The 21,647-nt window shown below is 44.1% G+C and overlaps 1 protein-coding gene across 1 annotated transcript in view; it reads right to left on the bottom strand.

Moving 5' to 3' along the window:
- The window catches only part of KLHL6 (kelch like family member 6), a 57,708-nt gene that overhangs the window by 26,341 nt on the left and 9,720 nt on the right, over positions 1-21,647 (bottom strand). Inside the window, exon 2 of the mRNA XM_043594794.1 lies at positions 9,330-9,495. Within this exon, the coding sequence (XP_043450729.1) occupies positions 9,330-9,495 (166 nt within the window). The remainder of the gene's footprint in view (positions 1-9,329; positions 9,496-21,647) is intronic.

The raw sequence follows: 21,647 nt of genomic DNA, 5'->3' as shown, positions 1-21,647 counted from the left end.
TGTTGATGAGATTTAAAAACTTCAAATTTATTTGAAAGTGTCAATTCATTTTTTAAGTTTATTTATTTAAAAAAAATTTTTTAATGTTTGTTTATTTTTGAGAGAAAGAGAGCATGAGCAGGGGAGGGGCAGAGAGAGAGGGAGACACAGAATCCAAAGCAGGCTCCAGGCTCTGAGCTGTCAGTGCAGAGCCCAACACAGGGCTTGAACTCTTGAACTGTGAGATCATGACCTGAGCCAAAGTCAGATGCTTAACCAACTGAGCCACCCAGGCACCCCTGTTTATGAATTCATAGTAAATATTTTTTGTCACCATTTTTCTTCTCAGATAATAGTCATAAAAAATAAAACTTTTTCTATGGGGTGTGTATTGATATGAAAGAAGGATCTTCATACTTCAAATTTGTAAATTGCCACTGATCCTAATCTTCCATCCCTGCCCCTTTCCCCCTCTCTCAGATGATAATCTACTTCAGACCAAAGGGCATACGCCGCCCCCCTACTCCTAGGATGTCCTCTGCTCCAAACTTTCAGTCCTTGCTCTAGACTTGGCTGAGGGGTCTGCTGGTTCCTGGAAACTATATGGGGTGAGCAGGAAAGGGAGCTAAGACCTGCAAAAGGTCCACTCACTAAGGTGGGGCAGGTTCTGGGGCACTGAGGCAACTATAGAGGTATACTGACCTCAGAAGTGGGATCAGGGAGAAAGGAAAGGGTGTGGGAAGGTTGGTCAAGATTCAGGCAACAGACAGCCCCTGAATTTTCAGAGGAGCTAGTGGGGCCCCCAACAGGCCAGCAGCACACAATGAGGGAGCCACATGGGCCATACTAAGAGTCAAGAGGCAAGTGCTGGAGCTTAGTGACTCAGCCCAGGGACACGATGAAGGCCAAGAAGGGACACCACTATGAGGATTAAATGGAATGACTATGTCTGGGATATGTTTGATGCTCAGGATATGGTGTGTGTGTGTGTGTGTGTGTGTGTGCACGTGCGCGCGCGCGCGTGCAAATTTAGGGCACAGAAGCAGTAGGGCATCTAAGCAAAGCCAAGTCCTGAGAAGCAGGTCCATGAGCAGACAGCTGCAACAGGTAAGGTATCAGGTAGGGAAGTGGAAACTTAAGTCTTTGCTTCTGCCTAAATACTTTTCCCCCAACCCAGCTGCCACGTGTTGAAATCCTACCTATTCTATGAAGTCCAAGTCAATGCCACCTCCTTCAGGGCCAGAACGTTTTTCTACCCTATACTCTGCCCTGGGGTCTGGCTGGATTGCCCTGTGGTTTGAAAGCTCAGTGGGAGTCCTTGCTTTTGAGGCTTTGGGGGTAGTGGCGGGAGGCAGCTATAGGGGTCAGAAGTTTTGGGTTTAGGCCTCTGATTATGGCTTCAACTCTTTGATGAGCTGAACTCTCTCTGAGCCACAGATTCCTTGTCTGGAAAGTGTTGAGAATAATAAAGCCCACTTTGCAGTCTCATTGTGAAGGAATTACCTGGCCAGCCCACTCACAGAAATATTGTCAACATCAGAATGGATCGTGCAGGGGAAAGAATACAATAAATTGCTAAACAAATGTGATCAATATTTATAATTTTTGTCTTTATTTCCCCGATAGTTTCTTCCAAAGTACCTTGAATGTAGTAAATAGTTAGTAATTTGTAGAAATTAGGTAGAAGTAAAAGTCAAAATCTGGTAGTAACATGGATTTTCATTACAACAAAAACCCCATATCCCACTTCCTGTATTTCACCACCCATGGGCAGCAACTAGGGCTGAATACCCAGGGAAAGAATGATAGGATAGACAAAAGAAGACAATTTTGATTTTTGAGTTTCTAAATACACTTTCAGAACCTACAGTAGAAAATTAGTTTTGAAACACCAGTTAGTAGTAATAACTGGGCCCTTTGAACTGGAAAAGCCAGAATACCAAAGAGTCTAGGCATACAGTTTATGTCAAAGCAACAGACGTAGGAGAATGGATGATAATGTAGCAGCCAGCTTTTCCAACAATGATTCCGGAGCCAAGAAAAAAGAGGAGAGTCTAGCGATAACGTGAGAAGCAGGTATGGGTCCTTGAGATGATGCCCTGCCTCCCAACCCAGGCCAAACTCTAGAGTAAAGGAAAAGCAAAAAGCTCCTTAGAGATTGTGGAGCTGAGAGCAAAAGGATGTGTGCCTCGGCTTCCTAAAGGAAATCAGAAAAGCGGCAGTCCAGTATAGCAGAAGCAGAAGAGAAGCTGGAATGCGTTGTTTCTAGACAAAGGGGACCTATGGCAGTTGCTCCAAATTCCCTATAGTTCCAGACTGGCACAGGCAAGCAAATGGAAGTTTCTTGTGTGTTCCTGAGAGGGACAAAGAAATCACTGAGAGGACTGGCAGACCTGAGGAGGCCTTGCAAACGGGACAAAGAGAATGCACAGTGACCCACAAAGACTGAGGGCCTGAACCAGGTGGGCCTGAGGACTTCCAGCTGATGCCACGGGTGAAGGAGTCAATGATCAGAGAGAGACCAATGGGAACACAGATGTTCCAGCAGGTGCCAGCATAGACCAATGATGCAAATAACCATGGTAAGCCTGGGCCAGATGCCTCTTTCTATAATGTCCTGGTAATCTGTAAACACCCCCTTGGAACCATTTAAGCAAACCAGATGCTAAATTGATGAAGCTTTCCTGAAATGAGATATCATTAGGTTGACTACAATTTCTATCACTGATAGAATGGGAAGCTCAGGAAACAGATTAAGTTCAATGTTAGAAAAATAATAGGTTAAATCATGCTTTTATCTTTGCACACCTACATTTGTAGCGTCAGATTTAGATCCTCTATACTAATTAGAACTCAAGAACAATATGCAATTCAGAGAGGCAAAACTAATGTATGGTGACAGATGCCAGAGTGATAGCTCTCCCTGGGGAGGTACTACCTGTGGAGGGCATAAGAGAGCATTCTGGGATGCCAAGGATGTTCTGGAGCTTGATCTGGGTGGTGGTTACGTGACTGCAAACACGTGTAAAAAATCAAAAACTGTACATTTAAGATGTGTGCATTTTACTAAACGTAAGTTATACCTAAAAGTAAAAAAGAGTGAACATTGAGATTAAACACAGAAATGTGTTTAAAGAGACACTGTGTGGACAGCAGCAGGCTCACTGTTGAGATGGGGACATTTGGTTTCCCCAGAGGGAGTCAGGCATGAGGGGTGGCAGCTGTGCCAGTCTCACCTGCTGACACAATTACAGGGCCCCACTGGTTTCCAGAATTTTCCACTTGGCAGCCCTCCCTGAGGATGCCAACAGCCCCAGCTGCCTTCAGGATCCTGACTTGCTCCAGGCCTTGCTCTGAGGGACGCACGCAGTATGTAGTGGGGAACACACAGGCTAGCATAAGCAGATAGGGGTGAAATCCAGGCTCCTCTCTCATTAGCCATGAAACCTTGATCTTTTACATCACTAAAAACTGGGGGTAAAAATACATACCTCATTTTAAATGAAACCATGTAGGCAAAACAGTTGCCACATTGTGAATGCTCTGGGAAGCACAACTATTACTGTCCTGTGGACCCAGGAGAGTAACCCCAATTTCTTATCACCTACAATGGCCACACAGCAACATTGGTTGACAAAGGGAATGTGTGGGAGAGGATGCATCAGTCAACAGATTGATTTTCTCTAGACAGTAGCAAAGAAATAGTTGGGCTGGTTTTCTTGCCTGGATCCACTGGCTATTCCGATGGTGGGTAGACACAGTCTGTGGGTCCCTATCAATGACAACACAAGTTCATCTGTAATGACGTAATGTAATGAGTGAGACCTGCTTTTGTTAGGTGCCTGGCACTTAGTGGGTGCTTAAAAATGAAGCAATTATTAGTATGAACCTGTGGAATATTTCCTCCTCTACCAGCCCACAACATTTCTAAAAGCCAGGAGTGGGCTTCTTGGTGTCCTCTTAAAGGAGGTCAGGCAATTTTTGATGGGGCGTTGAGCAGTTTCTGAGGCAGTCCTCATATTCAGCTAGTAATAGACAAGAGTGACACATGCCTTCACCAATTCAACAAATATTTATGTATTATGATCCAGATATTGAGTAAGCCAAGAAGCTCGTCCCAGCCATCCGGGTCAGCCACTGACTACATGGCTACCTCATCCATACAGATCTCAGCCCCAGAGGTGTTATGGAGGCCCCACCTGGGTCTTCTCGGCCCCAGGCCAGATGACCAGGCCACCACTCTGGCATCCCTCTTTCTTTCCTCACATCACCCCTCAGGTCTCAGCCTGATTTCCCTTTCTCTTCCAAGCTCCTTCTAACCAGCTGCTCTGTTATCTTAGCCATCTTCTGTCCCAAGACTAAATGAAGGGTAAGCATGGTCTCCCTGACCTCACATCTTTTGCTATCCTGCAGATAGGCTCACAAACCCTTATTCTTTCATGAGTTTTTAATAATAAAAATGAAAGTAACAAATATGATGAAGTTCTCCAAACTAACATGGCAGTTCTCCACAACCGAAAAATCTTACCAAGTTCTTATAGCCATTGTCCCACACCTACAGTTTCTACAGTTTCTCACTGCCTTGCTTATCTAGAACTCATAAGCCTGAAGTTCCAGATAAGGCAAGTTCCCTGCAGCCCCCACTGAATGACATTCATCTCAAAAACCCTGCCTCACATTGTGAAGGGTCGCTTGGGCCTTTCCTCATAGGTGCTTCTCTTACTCTTACCTTTCTAGAAACTACTTGGAGAAAATATATTTCTCCCCATAATTGGCTAATTAATCACAGCTAAGTGACTGCAAAGTTCCTCTCGTGGCAGTCCATTTAGTACCTGCCACACCCTAACTTTCCTCCTAAAAGAAACTGTCCCACCCTGTGCCACAGCTGACTGGACCAATGACAGTGGTAATGGTAGCTGACCCCAGGGTTATCAGTCTTCAGGAGGCCAGCAACTCATGAAGTTGCTTTGCATGAAAAGGTCTTTTCAAACAGCATTAGCGGTGACTGGCTTGGTCAATCAAATTATCTCTTTCTGGACTAGGAAATTCTGGCATGGAAGGAATCAACGGGTAACAGGAAGAAACTTGAAAAGAGAAGTAGAAAGGGAGGGGGCAGCTGAGGCACAGTGACGGTGTAACAGCTAAAACCCTTTACTACCAGATGGGGTAGAAAACACCAAGATCATCTGGTTCCCATTGATTTCCATCCAAGAAAGGTGGTATCAGCTTCTGTGCACATTCTAAAATAATAAGATAAAATGCCAACTCTGGCACACTTTTCTCCATCTACAATTCTGAGTCAATTAAATATAGCACCAGTCCAATTCATTCTACTAACCAAGTGTTACATGAACATGATGAAACAAAACTTTAAATCATGGTCTCTTAAAATCCTAATCCAGGAAAAAGCAAAACTTGGGGTATAGCATAGGAAAATGTCCTCACAGCTCAATGTCAGTCAGTTTATTCAAGGCACAAATTATCCAAAGTAAAGTAAAAATTAACGACAAATGATGGGAAGAAAATTCTACCCAGCATCTATTATGTATTAGGTATTTTACAAATAGCATCTCACTTAATTTTCACAATAACTCTCCCTGAAAGGTAAGTATTATAATCATCCTAATTTCACAAATAAGAAAGGTGAGACTCAGACAATCTAAGTAACTTGTCCACATGCACACAGCAAATAAATGACTGAACTGGGATTTAAACCCAGGTTCTGTCTGAGTCCAATACCCATGTTCTTTCTAATCCACCATTCTGCCTTATAAGAGACTATTACAGATAACTCAACATGTTTCACTTCTGAGGAGATCCCAACAACATTATGCAGCCATCAAAAAGGCTCTGTATATATTGATATATAACAATCTCCAAAATATATTATGAAGCCAAAAAAAGCAAGATGCAAAAAAAAAAAAAAGTGTATAGTGCACCAATATTTGTGTTAAAAACTGGAAGCAAAGAGTGGGAATGATATATGCACATATACACTGGGGTGTGCATAGAATATGAAGGACAGGGGCGCCTGGGTGGCTCAGTTGGTTGAGCATCTGACTGTTGATTTTGGCTCAGGTCATGATCTCATGGTTTCTGAGATCGAGCCCCGTGTCATGCTCTGCACTAACAGCATAGAACCTGCTTGGGATTCCCTTTCTCCTTCTTTCTCTGCCCCTCCCCCCCCAACACAAGAGCATGCACGCGTGCTCTCTCTCTCAAAACAAATAAATAAATAAAATTTAAAAAAAGAATACAAAGGACAGCAAGATACTACTAAAAGTGAAGATAGCAAAATGTTTCACTGTCTCCCCTTCTGTTTTTCTGAATTTGGAACAAGGGTATGTTTTATCCATTCAAAAGAATATTTTTTTTTTAAGACCACAAAGTGATTTCAACAACCTACAAATCTCTGTCCTTTGTGGTGTTTTCAGGAATGAAGATATCCCCAGTTTTCTACACTGAGTCTTCAAAGCAAGTTATCCAGAAGCAACAGACTTTCTAACCAGACACCTAGAGCACTCTTCTCTTGTTTTCATAAGAATTAACACTCATTAGGAAAATTAGTAAAACAGCCTCAGAGAGAACTTACTATTTTTTGCCTAGAAAGTGAATGAGATTTGGAAAATTTTGAGGTGAGGGATTACCAGGATAGGGGAATCAATAATAAACAGAACGTGCTCTATCTCTATCCTGTCTCTGTCTTCCTCTTCCTTCCACCTCTCATTAAAACCAAAATCTCCGTTGAAGCTCACAACTTGAGAGAAAATGAGAAGAAGGAGGAGAAGGAGGGAAAGGAGGCAGAGGAGGAGGACGACGACAATGAAGACAACGGAGAAACTTTATGCCAGAATGATTTCCAGATACACTAAAGATTTAAATATCAAAGCTGTGGACATAACAAAACTAATAGAAATTAGAAGTGAGTAAGTATATAATTAAGCAATAGGGAAGGTCTTTCTAAAAACATACAACGAAGGCAAAAAACATCAAGGAGATGATCAATAGATCTGACTAAACACGAATTTTAAAATTTTATATGTAAAAAAAGTCATTACTAAAAATCATGAGTCAAATAACCAATGGAAAATATTTGCAACATTATTACAAAAGATAACAGTCTTTACTATCTAAAGAGTTTTTATAAAAATCACCCAAAACTGAAAAGGAGAACAAGAAACAGAAACACAAACTCCATCCTCACTGAAACCAGGAGATATCAGTAACCCCAAACCACAGAATGTGAAGACTGGAGAGTGATTTTTTTGAGAGAAGAGAGGTCAGACCAAGTGCCTACAAAGGAGTTTGTCCCTCAGAACCCCAGAAAGCAGAAATATTAAAGTCCCAGGGAAATAGCAAGGCCGGGGCAGATGGGGCTGATAACAAGGGTGGGTTTAAGAAGAATTTAAGCCTCCTGGGACTCCTCCCCACCTCTTATAACCGAACAAAAGATAGATTTTTTTGTTCCTGCTGGAAAAGATTTATCTCTGGAGAAACCACACAAGAGAGGTTCTGGACTCAGGGACACCAGAAACTGAGAAAGACACATGAGGACATCTTACTGAAAACAAGGAGGCTAAATAAAGATTTGCACATATACCCACACCCACACACCCACTGTAGAATACATGAAGCTCTGTTTTAGCCCCCAGGTAAAAGCTGAACTAGATAGAGGCCCTATCTGACCTGGGAAGGATTTCGCTGAGGTCAGATTGTTGGAGCAGTTGTGGGGGAGGGAAGGAATATGATAGAGCTACTGAGTCCCTCACTCCACATAATGAGGAGTATTTCCCTGCCGGTTAGTAAGGCTAAAGGTATAAGCAGGTAAGGACAGCGAAAGGGGGGAGGGCTGTATATGGGGGTGGTAACTGACTTGGACACATCACCAGAAGGCATGACCAGTCCTGATGGAAGTAACTTGCTCTGTATCTTTACAATACCCTGAGAAAGCTGAGACAATAAAATTGGCAATTATTCGTAACTCATCAGTGCTGTTTTATAGTTGACTTTCCTCCCTCTTTCTACTCTTCCTTCCTTGCTGGACTCCACAGATCCTGCCTAGGCTCCAGTCTCAACAAAAAAAATCCCATAGCCCCTGGTCTTGACTCTGGGCCCCTCACTCCCCACCTGTTTCCCCTCAACCACTGACCTACTGAGGATTCAGAAGGATACCACCTCCCCAAGTCCCAAACCATGCACAAGATCTGATGTTTGTCTCAGTCCCTGGGAATGACCTGGTTTGTCCCTAGACTCTGTTTGTCAATAAATCTCAACATCCTCAGTGAGACAATCTCTGTCTTCACCCGGCAAAACCAAGTTTAAGGTGTACTTTTAGACCTAGGCAAAGATAGTAACTTGGGATGGGGCCCCAATGATAACTGTGGATGCAACTGACAGAATCTATGGATCTAATTAGTCAATGAAGCTAAATATACTTGTAGTCAGATTGAAACAAATGTAGTCAAAAGGAAACAATAAAACTTAATCCTAGGGACACCTGGGTGGCTTGGTTTGTTAAGCATCAGACTCTTGATTTTGGCTCAGGTCATGATCTCGAGGTTAGTGAGTTTGAGCCCTGCATCAGCACTGTCAGTGCAAAGCCTGCTTGGGATTCTCTCTCTCCCTCTCTCTCTGCCCCTCTCCCACGTGTGTGTGTGTGGTGTGTGTGTGTGTGTGTGTGTGTGTGTGTGTGTGCGCGCGCTCTCTCTCTTTCTCAAAATAAATGAATAAACTTAATTAATCCCCAGGGTTGTCTTTTATCTTCTGCAATACCCCTCATGAAAAGTGCTCTTCTTTCATACCCACCGCAAAGTGCCGACCAGTCAAGGTCAGGCATTCCCCCCAAGTCTAGACACTTGCTCCCAGAGAGACTGTAGGGTCTAGTGGCAAGCATGTAGCCCCTGGATGCAGAAGGCCCAGGGTGCAAATAACCCCCTTCTCTGTGCCTTGCTCTTCCTACCTGTAAAATAGGGAGAAGAAACTGCCTTCCCTTCCTTCCCAGTAAGGATTCGAAGTTATGAATATGAAGTGGTGACTGGAACCCCTGGCTCCAATTAGGCTTCTGCAAATTGTAGTTACTGCAGTCAGGAAATACATATAGATTCCAGGCACCAAGCTGCTCTGGCTTTATGGCATTAAGGAGTCAATGCCACATCTCACCCCCTCTGAGGAAACTTCCAAAGGAGCATCTTCTGACTTTCAAGTAAGTAGAGGCCCAACTAAGTGTGGGTATGAGAATGGTTGTATGTATGTCCCAGGTATAGGCCTGAGAGCCAGTCCAGACAGATCTCTGAGGAATCACTGCTTTCCCCTGCTCCAGAGGAAAGCACTGAGACTATTTCTTCACACACCTGGAAAAGGTTAGCAGCTTCCAGGACCCGTTGCACATTCTGCTTGGTGATCAGCGCCTTGCTGGTGTATGTGTAGTCCAGAAGAGTGTGCATGGTCTCAGCATCAACCCCTTTGATAATGATCCTCTTCTCATACTTTTCCTTTAAATCATTGCAGAACATGGCCCTGGAAGAGAGATGTGTGAATGTGAGTGCTACCATGACCTTAACAGACCCCCTTCACACCTATCTGCCCCCACAGAACAGCGAGGTCCCTAAGGTCAGGACCTGGGATGATTGTTCTGTGTTCCTCTAACACCCAGAACACACCAGACATTCAATTAGTACTTACTGAACTGAGGTGTCCTGCTCTGCTGTACCCAGCTGTGGTCCCTAAGGCAATCCCAGATCTGAAGGAAGAGTAGGAGCCCTACTGGCAAGGCTGGTGGGATCTAGAACTACTTTATTGGCCCAAAGAACTACTTTAATGGTTCAAAGTGCTGGAGAGTCTTCTGGGAGCATTGTAGCACCCTTCTCCTGCCCAGGCCTTCTCAACTACTAGTACCCCAAAACAGGGTTTCTCATTCAGTTCTCAGTTCTCATTTAAGCCTTCCTCTGTCCTGGAAGTTGGCCTCCACACCCAGGCCTGGCCAGCCGGGGCCCGAATGCCCTCCAGTAACACAAGAGATCTTGCTAGTACCTCTCACTCCAGAGGCTCAACCCCTGTCTATGGCTTGTCTCCCAACTGGGAGCCTCGAATTGCCTTATCATAGGACAGAACTCCCCAAGGCCATTACTCTGTCTCACCTCTGGCTATGCTTATTCCCTCCCCAGGACTAGACTATTGGATATTTAGTGTCTATCCTGGAAGCAGGGGAACAGATGGAAAAGATGTTGATCTTGACATGGGATGGACGAAGATTTGAAAACCAGATCCACCAACTCAGAACTTGGACATGTTACTTAAACTCCAGGAGCTTCAGCTTTCTCGTCTATAATGGGAATTTTAGCAGTCATTTAAAAGTTTGATGTAAGGATTCTCAATAACTAATAGATAAGTAGAAATACAAAGATTTTTTTTTACCCCCTCCCAGGCTCATATGTGAATTTATCATGCTACCTGGACATTGATATTTGAATTATCAATTCCTCTCAAGAAAAGTATGAGTAATTTTATTTATTTTTAAATTTTTTTTCAACGTTTTTATTTTTTATTTATTTTTGGGACAGAGAGAGACAGAGCATGAACGGGGGAGGGGCAGAGAGAGGGAGACACAGAATCAGAAACAGGCTCCAGGCTCTGAGCCATCAGCCCAGAGCCCGACGCGGGGCTCGAACTCACGGACCGCGACATCGTGACCTGGCTGAAGTCGGACGCTTAACCGACTGCGCCACCCAGGCGCCCCAGTATTTATCTCACGGAATTGTTCAAGGGGCGCCTGGCACAATTCCTTCAGTCTGATTCCCACAAAAACCTGTTAACTCCCTCTTGCCCTCCCAGGAGCTGTGGGATCCCAGCAGTCCCACAGGCTTGAACAGCACAGCTTATAAAAACAATTACTTGGAGGCAATGGAATTAAATTTCTTTCAATATGCCATACATTTACTGAGCACCCTCTCTGCATAGAATACTGGGCTAAAGCTGGAAGGGATTTAGATATCAGGCAGTCTCTGGACTTAACTGAGTCCCCCTAAAATTCATATATTGCAGTCCTAACCCACCAACGTAGACAGCGCTTTTAGGAGGTAATTAAGGTTAGGTGAAGTCATAATCCAATAGGATTGGTGTCCTTAAAAGAAGAGGAAGAGACATCAAAACTCTATCTCTCTCTCTGCCGTGTAAGCATACAGTGTCTGTCTATAAGCCAGTCTTCACCAGAAACCGACCGTACTGACACTCTTATCTTGGACTTTCAGACTCTATAATTGTGAGAAAATAATATTCTATTGTTGAAGACACCCAGTCCATGGCAATTTTTTTATGGAAGTCCAGGCTGACTAATACAGGCTGTCTCTCCCCTAGTCCCTAGTTGTTCAGAATCTAGCAGGGACACATCTGCACAAATAATAGTCTACAAGGGTCAGAAAGACTTATACAGTGCTGTGGAGGCAAGGGGTGGCTTCTCATGGAGAAGGAAAAGGTTGCTATGTGACAACTGTGGATAGGACATCCAGGTAGTAAACATGGTAAGTAGATGCAAGAGTGTGGGACAGGCAGAGGATCTAGCAAGCACATGGTTTGGCTGGAGCCCAGGGGTGATGAGAGAGGGTGGGGAGAGATCAGTCCAAACAGATAACCTGGGTCCTGACTGTGGAAGATACTAGAGGCAGGCTAAGGAGTTAGGTTTTTTATTCAGTGGGCAATGGTGAGCCAATGAAGGTTTATGAACAGAGGCAGGACCCAAAAAGAACTTTTTTTTTTTAAGTTTATTTATTTGAGAGAGAGAGAGAGAGAGAGAGAGAGAACAAGCAGGGGAAGGGCAGAGAGAGAGAGAGAGAGAGAGAGAGAGAGAGAGAGAATCCCAAGGAGGCTCCGCACGCCATCATCACAGAGCCCAACTCGGGGCATGATCCCATGAACCGTGAGATCATGACCTGAACCAAAACCAAGAGCCAGACACTTAATCAACTGAGCCACCCAGGTGCCCCAAAAAGAACATTTTTAACAGGTGTGTTCTCACTTTAGTTTGCTGGTGATGGATGCATTTGGAGTAAAGCATTAATTGCACCCAAACAGAGCCGGGAGGCTTGTGACAGTGCCAAAGCCTTGTCCCAGAAACTGTACTACTTGAGGCAGTCACCATGCTGCTAAGTGACTGGACCTCCTGAGCTTTAGACACGTGAACAGGAGCCTTAGAGAATCATTATCTCCCAGCCAAGTAAGTCACTGAAATGGGAAAGTCCCAGTGTAGAGCCCTGATGATAGAATGCACTTCCCCAAAGTGGGACTTCCATACCAACACAGAGAGAATTTGATCCCTAAATCCTGCTCCTCCTCCCTTTTCCACACCTCCTATTTCTGTCTGGGAATCCCCCATCAGTTTCTTTTCCCCATTTCCTAATCTGCAAAACAAAGGTACCTGCTTCTGGTTTCCCAGGAACAATCATAAACATCAAAAATCAAAAGTCCCCAGAAAGAAAGAGACTGAGAAAAAGAGAGAAATCACTTGACTAGCTGACTTTTTGAACCTTTTGTGTTAGCCAATGAGATCTTCTCCCTAAGGTCTCCTAGTGTCCTATCCCCCCCACCCCCCACCCCCATCCCTGTTCTAATCAACAGTAATCCTCCCACCCTCCCTCCTCCTCTTCTCTTCCTTCAACTGGCCTCTTTTCCCTCAAGAATATGACAGCAAGAAAGAAACAACAAATGTGAATTCTGCAAAGTACTTGGAAGCAGAAAGGCAGTGATGTCATGTGGGCAGATGACCGATTTAAAAGCCATTTTTGTCAGCCATAAATCCTCCTAGCCAGAGATGAATGGTCATCTGCAGAACCGCATGCCTTTTAAAGTGGTGTCACACAGGACTCACCTTGCTGCCTCCTGATCACATAAAGAACCCTGCCATCACAACATCCACACAATTTCTTCCCAGATCAGCCTGTCCAGGATTTGGACAACTTCACTTGCTAAACCTCCCCTTCTTTGAGTCCCTAGAGCAGCACTGCCCATAGAAATATAATGTAAGCCAAATGTGTAATTTCAAATTTTCTACTAACCATGTTTTTAAAAAGTAAAAGGAGATAAAATTAATTTTAATATCTTTTATTTAGCCCAATACACCTCAAATGTTGTTTCAACATGTAATAAATATTTTTAATGAGTTATTAATGAGATAACTTACATCCTTATTCCCACAGAGACTACAAAATCCCTCATAGACATTTTATACTTAAAAGCACATCTCAATTCAGACCAGTCATAACTCAAATGCTGAATAGCTGCTTGTGGCTAGTGGCTACTCTATTAGATAGCATTGCTCTAGAGTATCACCCAGATCTGCAATCATCTCAGGGGGTGAAGTAAATGTCACCCACATAAGGGGCACCTGGGTGGCTCAGTCAGTTAAGCGTCCGACTTCGGCTCAGGTCACGATCTCACAGTTTGTGAGTCCAAGCCCTGCGTCGGGCTCTGTGCTGACAGCTCAGAGCCTGGAGCCTGCTTCAGCTTCTGTGCCTCCCTCTCTCTCTGCCCCTCCCCTGCTCATGCTCGGTCTCTCTCTGTCTCAAAAATAAACATTTAAAAAAAATTTTTTTTAATGTCACCCACATAAATGTTATGTAGATCAATACACAGAAAACAGGACGTTTAGCAGGAGACGGTGGGCAGTGATGATAGGGTCAAACAAAGCTTCACATAACTGAGGCAACATATCAACAGAGTCCCACTGAAGTGCAATTGAGAAATGCTACCTCACGTACAATGTGATTTTAAGATTAGTAAAAGGTGAACTTTGTTGAATCTGTATGATCTCAAACATGCCAATGAAAACTGGAAAAGTCTAATAGATGTTTTAATGTTAAATAAGATAGGAATATAAATTCCCTAATTCAATGCCTTCCACTTTGAGGGGCTCTTTTGAAGTCTCTGTGTATGACACAATTATTGGGATCTCTGGGATCATCTGGACTCTTGATCAGGCTGTCACTGGTAGACACAGCTTCCGAATTCTTTCTTGTAATCAGTCACTGAATAACATCCTGCTCCAGCTCAGCCCATACCCGAGTGGGTATCTTGATTGCCCAGAAGCTGACCCTTGTAAGCTAGTGACGTGTTTGAGATATAGGAGGAGCAGGACAGGGGAAGGGAGGAGGCCAAGCAAGACAAAAGTTGGATAGAAAGTAACTTCAGCCTAACCCTGCAGGGGACTGCGGGAGAATATATACTCCAGAGCCGTCTCAGCAAGTGGCGAAGGAGCTGGTCTGATACTCCAGCACCTCCTGACAGTCTTAGCTAGGGGCCACCCCAGGAGCAGGAAAATTCTCAGGCACTTCTGGCTTTCTGTGTATGTGAATGGGTGTGCACAAAGGGGCTCTTCCTAGGAGTAGGAAGAGCCTGCAGTGCTGGCTGTTGGAAGGCAAAGGGGGCTGTGGTCTAGTCTAGGCTCTAATACAAACTCACTACAAGACTTTGTACTAGTGAACAAAAACTCACCCCAGTGAGTTGTTGAGAAGAATGAGTGAGATAATATAAACAAGGTGTTAGCACAATACCCAGCACTTACTAAGGGAAGGCATTTGGGACCAGACCAGAGGAATCTTGTCAGGCTGACAGTAGATACTTGGAGTAGGCAGACCCATCACACTCTGTCTTGCAACCCTTGACTTGCCAGCATTCAGCCTGGTGCATATCATCAGGTAAGTGGGTGTCAGAGTCACTGCACTGCTGTCCACAACCCCTCCAGAATAGAGTCAGGCTAGGGCTACACACAGACTGGTCCAGAGACATTAGCATGGTGCCTGTCACACAGTAGGAGAAAGGAAGTGCTCTAAAGACAGAGTCCTCTCTCTAAGGCTCTTTTTGCCTGCTTTGGCTCCCCAAATCCCAGCATTTCTCTGCTCTCTTCTGAGACTTTGTCACTGATTTTCTGTCACTTAAATACACTCTCCTGGGACACAATCATACTGAATACAGACAAGGTGAAACTATGAGAGAACTACATATTTCTTAAAGACCAAACTCCCAGGCCTCCTCCTGCTCTCTTGAGCAGTCCACTGAAACACTGAGGCAAAGTTGGGACCTCATAAACAGTATATAACCTATATAAGGTGGGTCACCCTTAGATATCCACTTTAATAACAGTTATCTCTTATGTTTATGTTTATAGCACTTTGTAGGACAAACAGCCTTATCTTCCTTGATTATTATACCCATTTTATAGGTGATAAGACTATAGAAGTAGAAGTTAAGTGAATTTCCCAAGGCCATACAGGTTGTCAGCAATAGAATGGAGATCAGAATCTAGTTTTGGACTCTTATTCTAGAGCTGAACAGTGAGCTGAAACCAAGAAAATCAGCAGAAGTTCAAGGCCATATTGGGGGCCATTGGGGGGTCAACTGAGTGAGAACACTAAGTGAACTGGACTAAGTTTTGCTCTCTAAAAACAAAACTGAGTTAGTTGCTAACCATTTACTCCTTAGCTTATACTCAAGATAAATACAATTTTTTGTAATAAAAAATACTTTCTAGACAGACACTGACCAATTCTCATGAGATTCTAGTAAAACAGAGGTAGCTATTAAGATCCTCATTTTACAGTAGAAATAGTCTCAAGCTGGGAGCCAGTTGCCCAATACTCAGCAGTGAGTCAGTGCCAATCCCAAAATAGAGGCTGGGCAAGTGAGCTCGTCTCCCACAATAGCCATGAAAACTTCCATGGGCCTAAGAGTCTTCTGGAATGAAGTCAGGGCATGGCCCCAAACACAGCCTGGACCACACTCTTTTCTGAGTTCTGCCGGCCTTAATCCTCACTTCATTCAGGTCTCTGCTCAGAAGTCTCCTCAAAGAGCCCCTCTCTGATGCTGCCCCCAATAGAGTCACCCCCTAACATCTTCACCTCCTTTATTTTTCTTTACAACCTGTCACAACCTGAAATTAACTAGTTTAACAATTGTGTTCCCACTACGGGAGCTGAGTGAGGGCATGCGTTGTAATCACCACTGTATCCCTGGGGCTAGAATGGTGCCTGGAGCCTAGTAGGGACTCAGTAAATATTTGGGGAGAAAATGAATGAATGAACAAATGACATGTCCTTCCTAACCCCTGTGTGTTTGGCTTTGACAAGAATCAGCACCTCCAAAATTACCAAACACACTTGGAAGACTGAGGCTGAGGAGGCCTGCCTCATAAGCCCTCCACCTCCACAGAGAACTCCCATCACACCCCCAAGTCCAGGGCCTGGAGCTTGGAAAGGACACAGCCACACCGCAACATTCCACTTAGACCTCTGCCATTCCTAAATGTTACCAATTCATAATCTTTCACCTAGCCCAACATTACTATGGCTTACCCCTTCCCTGAGCCTCCACACCCACCTCCTCCCTCCTGTACCTCTAAACCCAATTACAGACCAACACCCACCATCCCCACTATTTCATTCCTAGGCTAGGTCCACCCATGCTGCCCCTGTTCTGTTCTTCCTCTAATCCCCTCACCACCCCATTTATACCAGGAACTAACTCCTCTGCATTAGTGACATACTCTGTGTTGAATAGCTCTAATATTGGTTAACTAACTGAGTAAATTCTATTTAAGAATATAAATGTTGAGGCACCTGGGTGGCTCAGTCAGCTAAGCATCTGGCTCTTGATTTTAGCTCAGGCCATGATTTCACAGTCATGAGATCAAGCCCTGTGTCAGCTTCTGAGCTGGGCATGGAGCCTGCTTAAAATTCTCTCTCTTCCTCTCCCTTTGCCCCTCCCCTGCACACACATTTTATCTCTCAAAAAAAAAATACATATATATATATATATATATATATATGTTAATGTCTACATAATTGGTTAAAAAATTTAATTAGTAATCATGTGCTGCTCAATGAATAGTATTATTAAGAAAAGATTATTTGGATATAAACCCAATGTGGATGGTCAAAGGGGTCTCCACTGAAAAAAAGCAGGGAGTGAGCACATGCAGGGGTGACCTAGCATGGGATGACAACACTCCTGATGGTCCCCAGCTCCTCTACGCTGAGGGCACCAAAACCTTTCACCTGCCATTTCCTAACCAAGGGAAGGACATAAACATTTGGTTCAGCCCCATTTCTGACCTCAAGGTGCTCCCTAAGCCTTACGATATAGACACTGTCCCAACACTGGAGTCCCGCCCACATTTCTGGCCTACAGACAGTCCAGCCTCAAAGCCAGTGGGTCTCAAAGTATGTTCCCTGGACCACTTGCATTTGGAATTCCTGTGATGGCTGTTAAGAATGCAGAATCCTGAACCCCACTCACCCTAGACCTACTGAATCAAAATCCCTGGCAATGGGGCTGGAAATATGAATTTTACTAGGCTCCCCTAACCCCTACCCATAATTCTTTGGCAAACCAATGTTCAAGTACCAATGCCCTATGAAGAGGTCACCTCACTTTCCAACACAAGCGCCTATGGCTCACCCTGAGAAGGAGCAGATTGCACACAGTTCTACGTCAAAGAAATAACTGGCTATGGTGCTGGGGCAGACATGCCCTTGAAAATCTTCCCTCTCTGTAGATTCTCCCCTTCACCTTCTGAGATTCAGCCCTCCTAGAATTCCATGAGGCCTAAAGCTGCCTCCCAAACTGCGGGTAGGGGGTGGGGCACGCAGGCTCAGATGGAAGCTGGCCTCATCCTGGCCTTGTAAGTCTTTCTCAAGATTAGCTGTATAGACGGGGTCCCTGCAGCTTATATTCAAGTAACACAGTTCATTAGAGCTAGGAGTTCCGAAACAGGATGTGGTGCCAAAGCCCTATTAATAATAAACAGTGTGCAATTCTCTGTTCTTACCCGCAGTTCACATGTAAATCTCACACACCTGGAGGGGAGTCTTCAGAGAAGGATTTGAAGGTTCATGGCCATCTCTAAGAGACATGACTAACCACATGCTGCTATATCCATCTGGAGCCTGGAGTCAGCTCCCTGAACTCCCAGCTGCTGACTAAGTCTTTGCTCCAAACTGACAGAGGAGCTAGAACCCCAGAGCTGCCCCCCACCTGACTCTAAACATTATTAAGCCCTGAAAGAACTGCCACCTACCAAGCTCTTTGCCCAATTTCACCCCTCCTCAAGGACACTGCACAGGCATCTTTGGAGACCAGAACTCCAGCCATGTTTCTATAGCACCAGTGTCCCTCCCAGCTCCACTGGAACATTGCTGAGGCCTCAGCATGTCATGTAACTCAGCCCACCCAAATTTATGACAGAAAGGGCTTGTTCTGTCCTGCTACGTCAAGAAGGATAGAGTATCAGTCATAGCAAATGCTTATGACCAGGATTCAGCAATGATTCAACTACAAAGATATAATAAGCAGTTCTTATTTTTCCTTATTTTTCTTATTATTCCTAATTTTTTTAGTAGGTGTACTCAGATTTTCCTTTAGGAAACTATCCCTCCTCCAATTTCAGTCTGCAAGGTTTGAATAGAGCTGGTCCCACATCCTAGACCATGGGTGAGCACAGTCCATGGCACATTAGTCTCCCATGCCACAGTGATCAGTTCACTGATGGGCATAGGAAGAAGCCAGTCCAATCAAAGCGAATCCTAGAACTTTCCCTGGAGCCCCTGGGAAAGAGAAGTTCTCTTCCTGCTGTAACTGCTGAGCTGGGAGAAATAAAAGTTTGGAGCAGCTGGATATTTTCTTGCCTCCATCTGTGAAGATCCTCCCTGAGAGAGTAACCAACACAGAGGAAAGCAGAGACAAGAGACAAAGAGAGAAACAGTCCTGATGATATTATTTGAACACAAGGATCAAACAAGACCTAAAGTCAATACTCTTAAACTTTTAAATAATGTGAGCAAATAACTTCTTTTGTTGATATGCTTGAACCCAGTTTGAACTGAGTAGCTACCATTTGCAGTGCACAGTCCTGACTGACACAATTAGACAAATTAATAATGAATAACAAATGGGCCCAAATGCTAAACATTGTATTAAAAGTGCCCAGAAAAGGAAATGTTGATGTACGCTCAATATTGCCATACAAGACCCCTCAGAGTCTGGTCTAAATACCCCCTTCCGAATCCCCTGAAGCAGCTATGCCCAACAACTAGCAGTTTCCGGTGTGTGCCTCTGTTTACATCAACACCCTTGGGCCAGACAGGCTTCTCTATGTACACTCTATATAGCTTATTTTTTTAGGTGAAATCTAGGCCCAACGTGGGGATTGACTCATGACCCCAAGATCAAGAGTCGTATGTTCTATGACTTAAAACTCCTGGAGATTAAGCCAGCCAGACGCCCCTAGATAGCCTATTTTTAATGAGTCTTCTCCTGTATTAGATTTATAAGACTCTGTAAGCCAAGGGCTAGATTTTATTTCTCTCTCAATTCTTATTTGCTGGCCCACAGTATAGATTTAATATTTGTAAGATGGATGGATGGATGGATGGATGGATGGATGGATGGATGGGTAAGTGGACAGAAGGAAACTACACATGCAGTGCAGTCCTGTACTTGGTCCTGAAGGCCAAGAGGATTTGCCTATTTTACACCATACTGTCTACATCTACATTTCTCTTCTAACTGCCATGCGAATAAATAACAACGAGCTCCAAGACCCAGTGACCTGAAATGAAGTGTGTGTATAGAGAACTGTATTATCCAGTGATTCTCCAAATTGGTAACCCGGGCCCATGATATTTACCCTAAGCCCTCCCACTTGAGATGTTATAGTACAAAACATGGTGGTTGTTCTCCACCTTAATTTGCTTTAGCACATCTTCCATCTCCTTGCCAGAGACGAAACCTGGCTTCCCTTAACAAAACACCACTTCCCTCTTCAATGAGGTCTGCTCTGATTCTCACTTCCCACTGGGCCACGAGCAGGGTCAGCATTTGTGCTCACTGTCCACTGCCACATCCTGACCAGGCTGTTTCCCTAAAGGCTCCTTATCACCACCCCTTTCCAAACATTTTCCATCCCAACCCACAGGACCCCATCCTGGCCTCCTTATGACCTCCATGTCATTAACCAAAAGTCAAAGATCAGCCTAGGCTTAGAGATTTTTCTGAGCATTCCCTGGTTCTGATCACTTAGAAACATGTGAACTGGCACTGGCCCTAATCCTCACCCAAGGTATTCAAATGTTGAGGCATAAAAGTTATCCCTATTATGACAGGGCAAAAGTGATCACATACGTGTTCCAGACTTCTCCCTTCACCGGCTGCCACAGAGGAATCTGGACTGCCAGGCCTGTTCCTTGGGCTTTTATGACACAGATCCAGAGGGAGAGGGGAAAAAAATAAGAGATCCTCCAGCTGAGAGTGGAGAGGAGTTTTAAAGCCAAAGGTGAAGAAGGAGCTACCATAGATTGGCCCATACTCTTCCAGGAAGCCCTCTCTGATTGCCTTTTTTCTCCGGTCTGACTTAATGCCCCTTCTGTAAGCAGAACTCCATCATATTACCTATACTGAAACATTGATATTATTACCCTATACCGAAGCATTGATTTGCCTATCTTTCTCCTCTAACTGACTGTGATTTTGTTGTCAATAGGGAACAAGAACTCATTAATCTTTGTAAACTCAGTGCATGGTAGAGAGTGGGGTCATTCATTCAATTGACCTTGAGTGCTATGTCCACTAACCCCACCTTCCAAGAATTATTCACTGGGCATCTGCCCCTCACTTAATTCCCCAAACACCAAAATTCCCTTGATATCTACCCCAGACAAACCTGAGCTTACTCTACATGACACATGATCTCCTGAATATCAGTAAGCTCTTACTTGACCCTGAACCTGAATTATTATATGCATACCTGCCAGCAGGTAATTTTTATAGATCCTTGAATATCTCCTCAGAAACAGCTACAATGCAACTTTTGGTTTGATTGTGTTTTAAAGTCATAACAATATCAGCACTCCTATAATTACTGTGGCCTTAAAGCTTTCCACAAAAGTTAAACATAATAACAGAATGACTACCCTTACAGCAGAGGATACGCAGGTTGCCTGAATGATATTTTTTTCATAGCAAAGGAGACTTACACAAAAATGGCCTCTCCATGGGCTCCTGGCTGGCTGTTGGTAGAGCATGCAACTCTTGATCTCAGGGTCATAGGTTCAAACCCCACACTGGGCCTAGAGCTTACTTTAAAAAGAAAAAAAAAGCCTCTCCAAAATAACTTAAGGTGGCTTATAGTCTCAGAGATATTATAAAATGCAAAACAGTAACAACAAAAAGTAATAAAATAAGATCTAAGTAATTAAAGTAGGAGACTGTCACTGAAATCTAGGCTAAGGAAAGCTAATGCATAAGCTTCCTGACAGCCAAAGCAAAGGCAGAAGTACAATAAGTTAGCTAAGAAAAGAAAGTAAACCAGCATTTATTAGCCCCTTTAGTGTACATTCATTTTTCCTTTTGTCTAGTGCCTTCCCTTTCTGGGAAATGCTCTCCCAAGTCCCACTCAAATCATGTGGTTCAAATAGAAGCTCTTACATTTTTACCAATCTCCCCTCCTTTGCCCTGCCCTCCACCCCTGCTTTTGGCCAACCTTGAACTCCTAAACTAAACTGGGCTGATCACTGTGCCCCACCTCCCTGACACAATGATTGGTCTAGGATTGGGTAATAGAATGGAACAAAGTCTTTCCTGGGGGCTTTTCAAACTGAAGCCAGCCCCTCAGTTTCTCTCTGGAACCA

The sequence above is a fragment of the Prionailurus bengalensis genome, chromosome C2 (assembly GCF_016509475.1).
Source record: "Prionailurus bengalensis isolate Pbe53 chromosome C2, Fcat_Pben_1.1_paternal_pri, whole genome shotgun sequence".
NCBI classification, from domain to species: domain Eukaryota; kingdom Metazoa; phylum Chordata; class Mammalia; order Carnivora; family Felidae; genus Prionailurus; species Prionailurus bengalensis.
The sequence above is the reverse complement of the archived record's forward strand: the minus strand, read 5'-3'. Positions and strand labels throughout refer to the sequence as shown.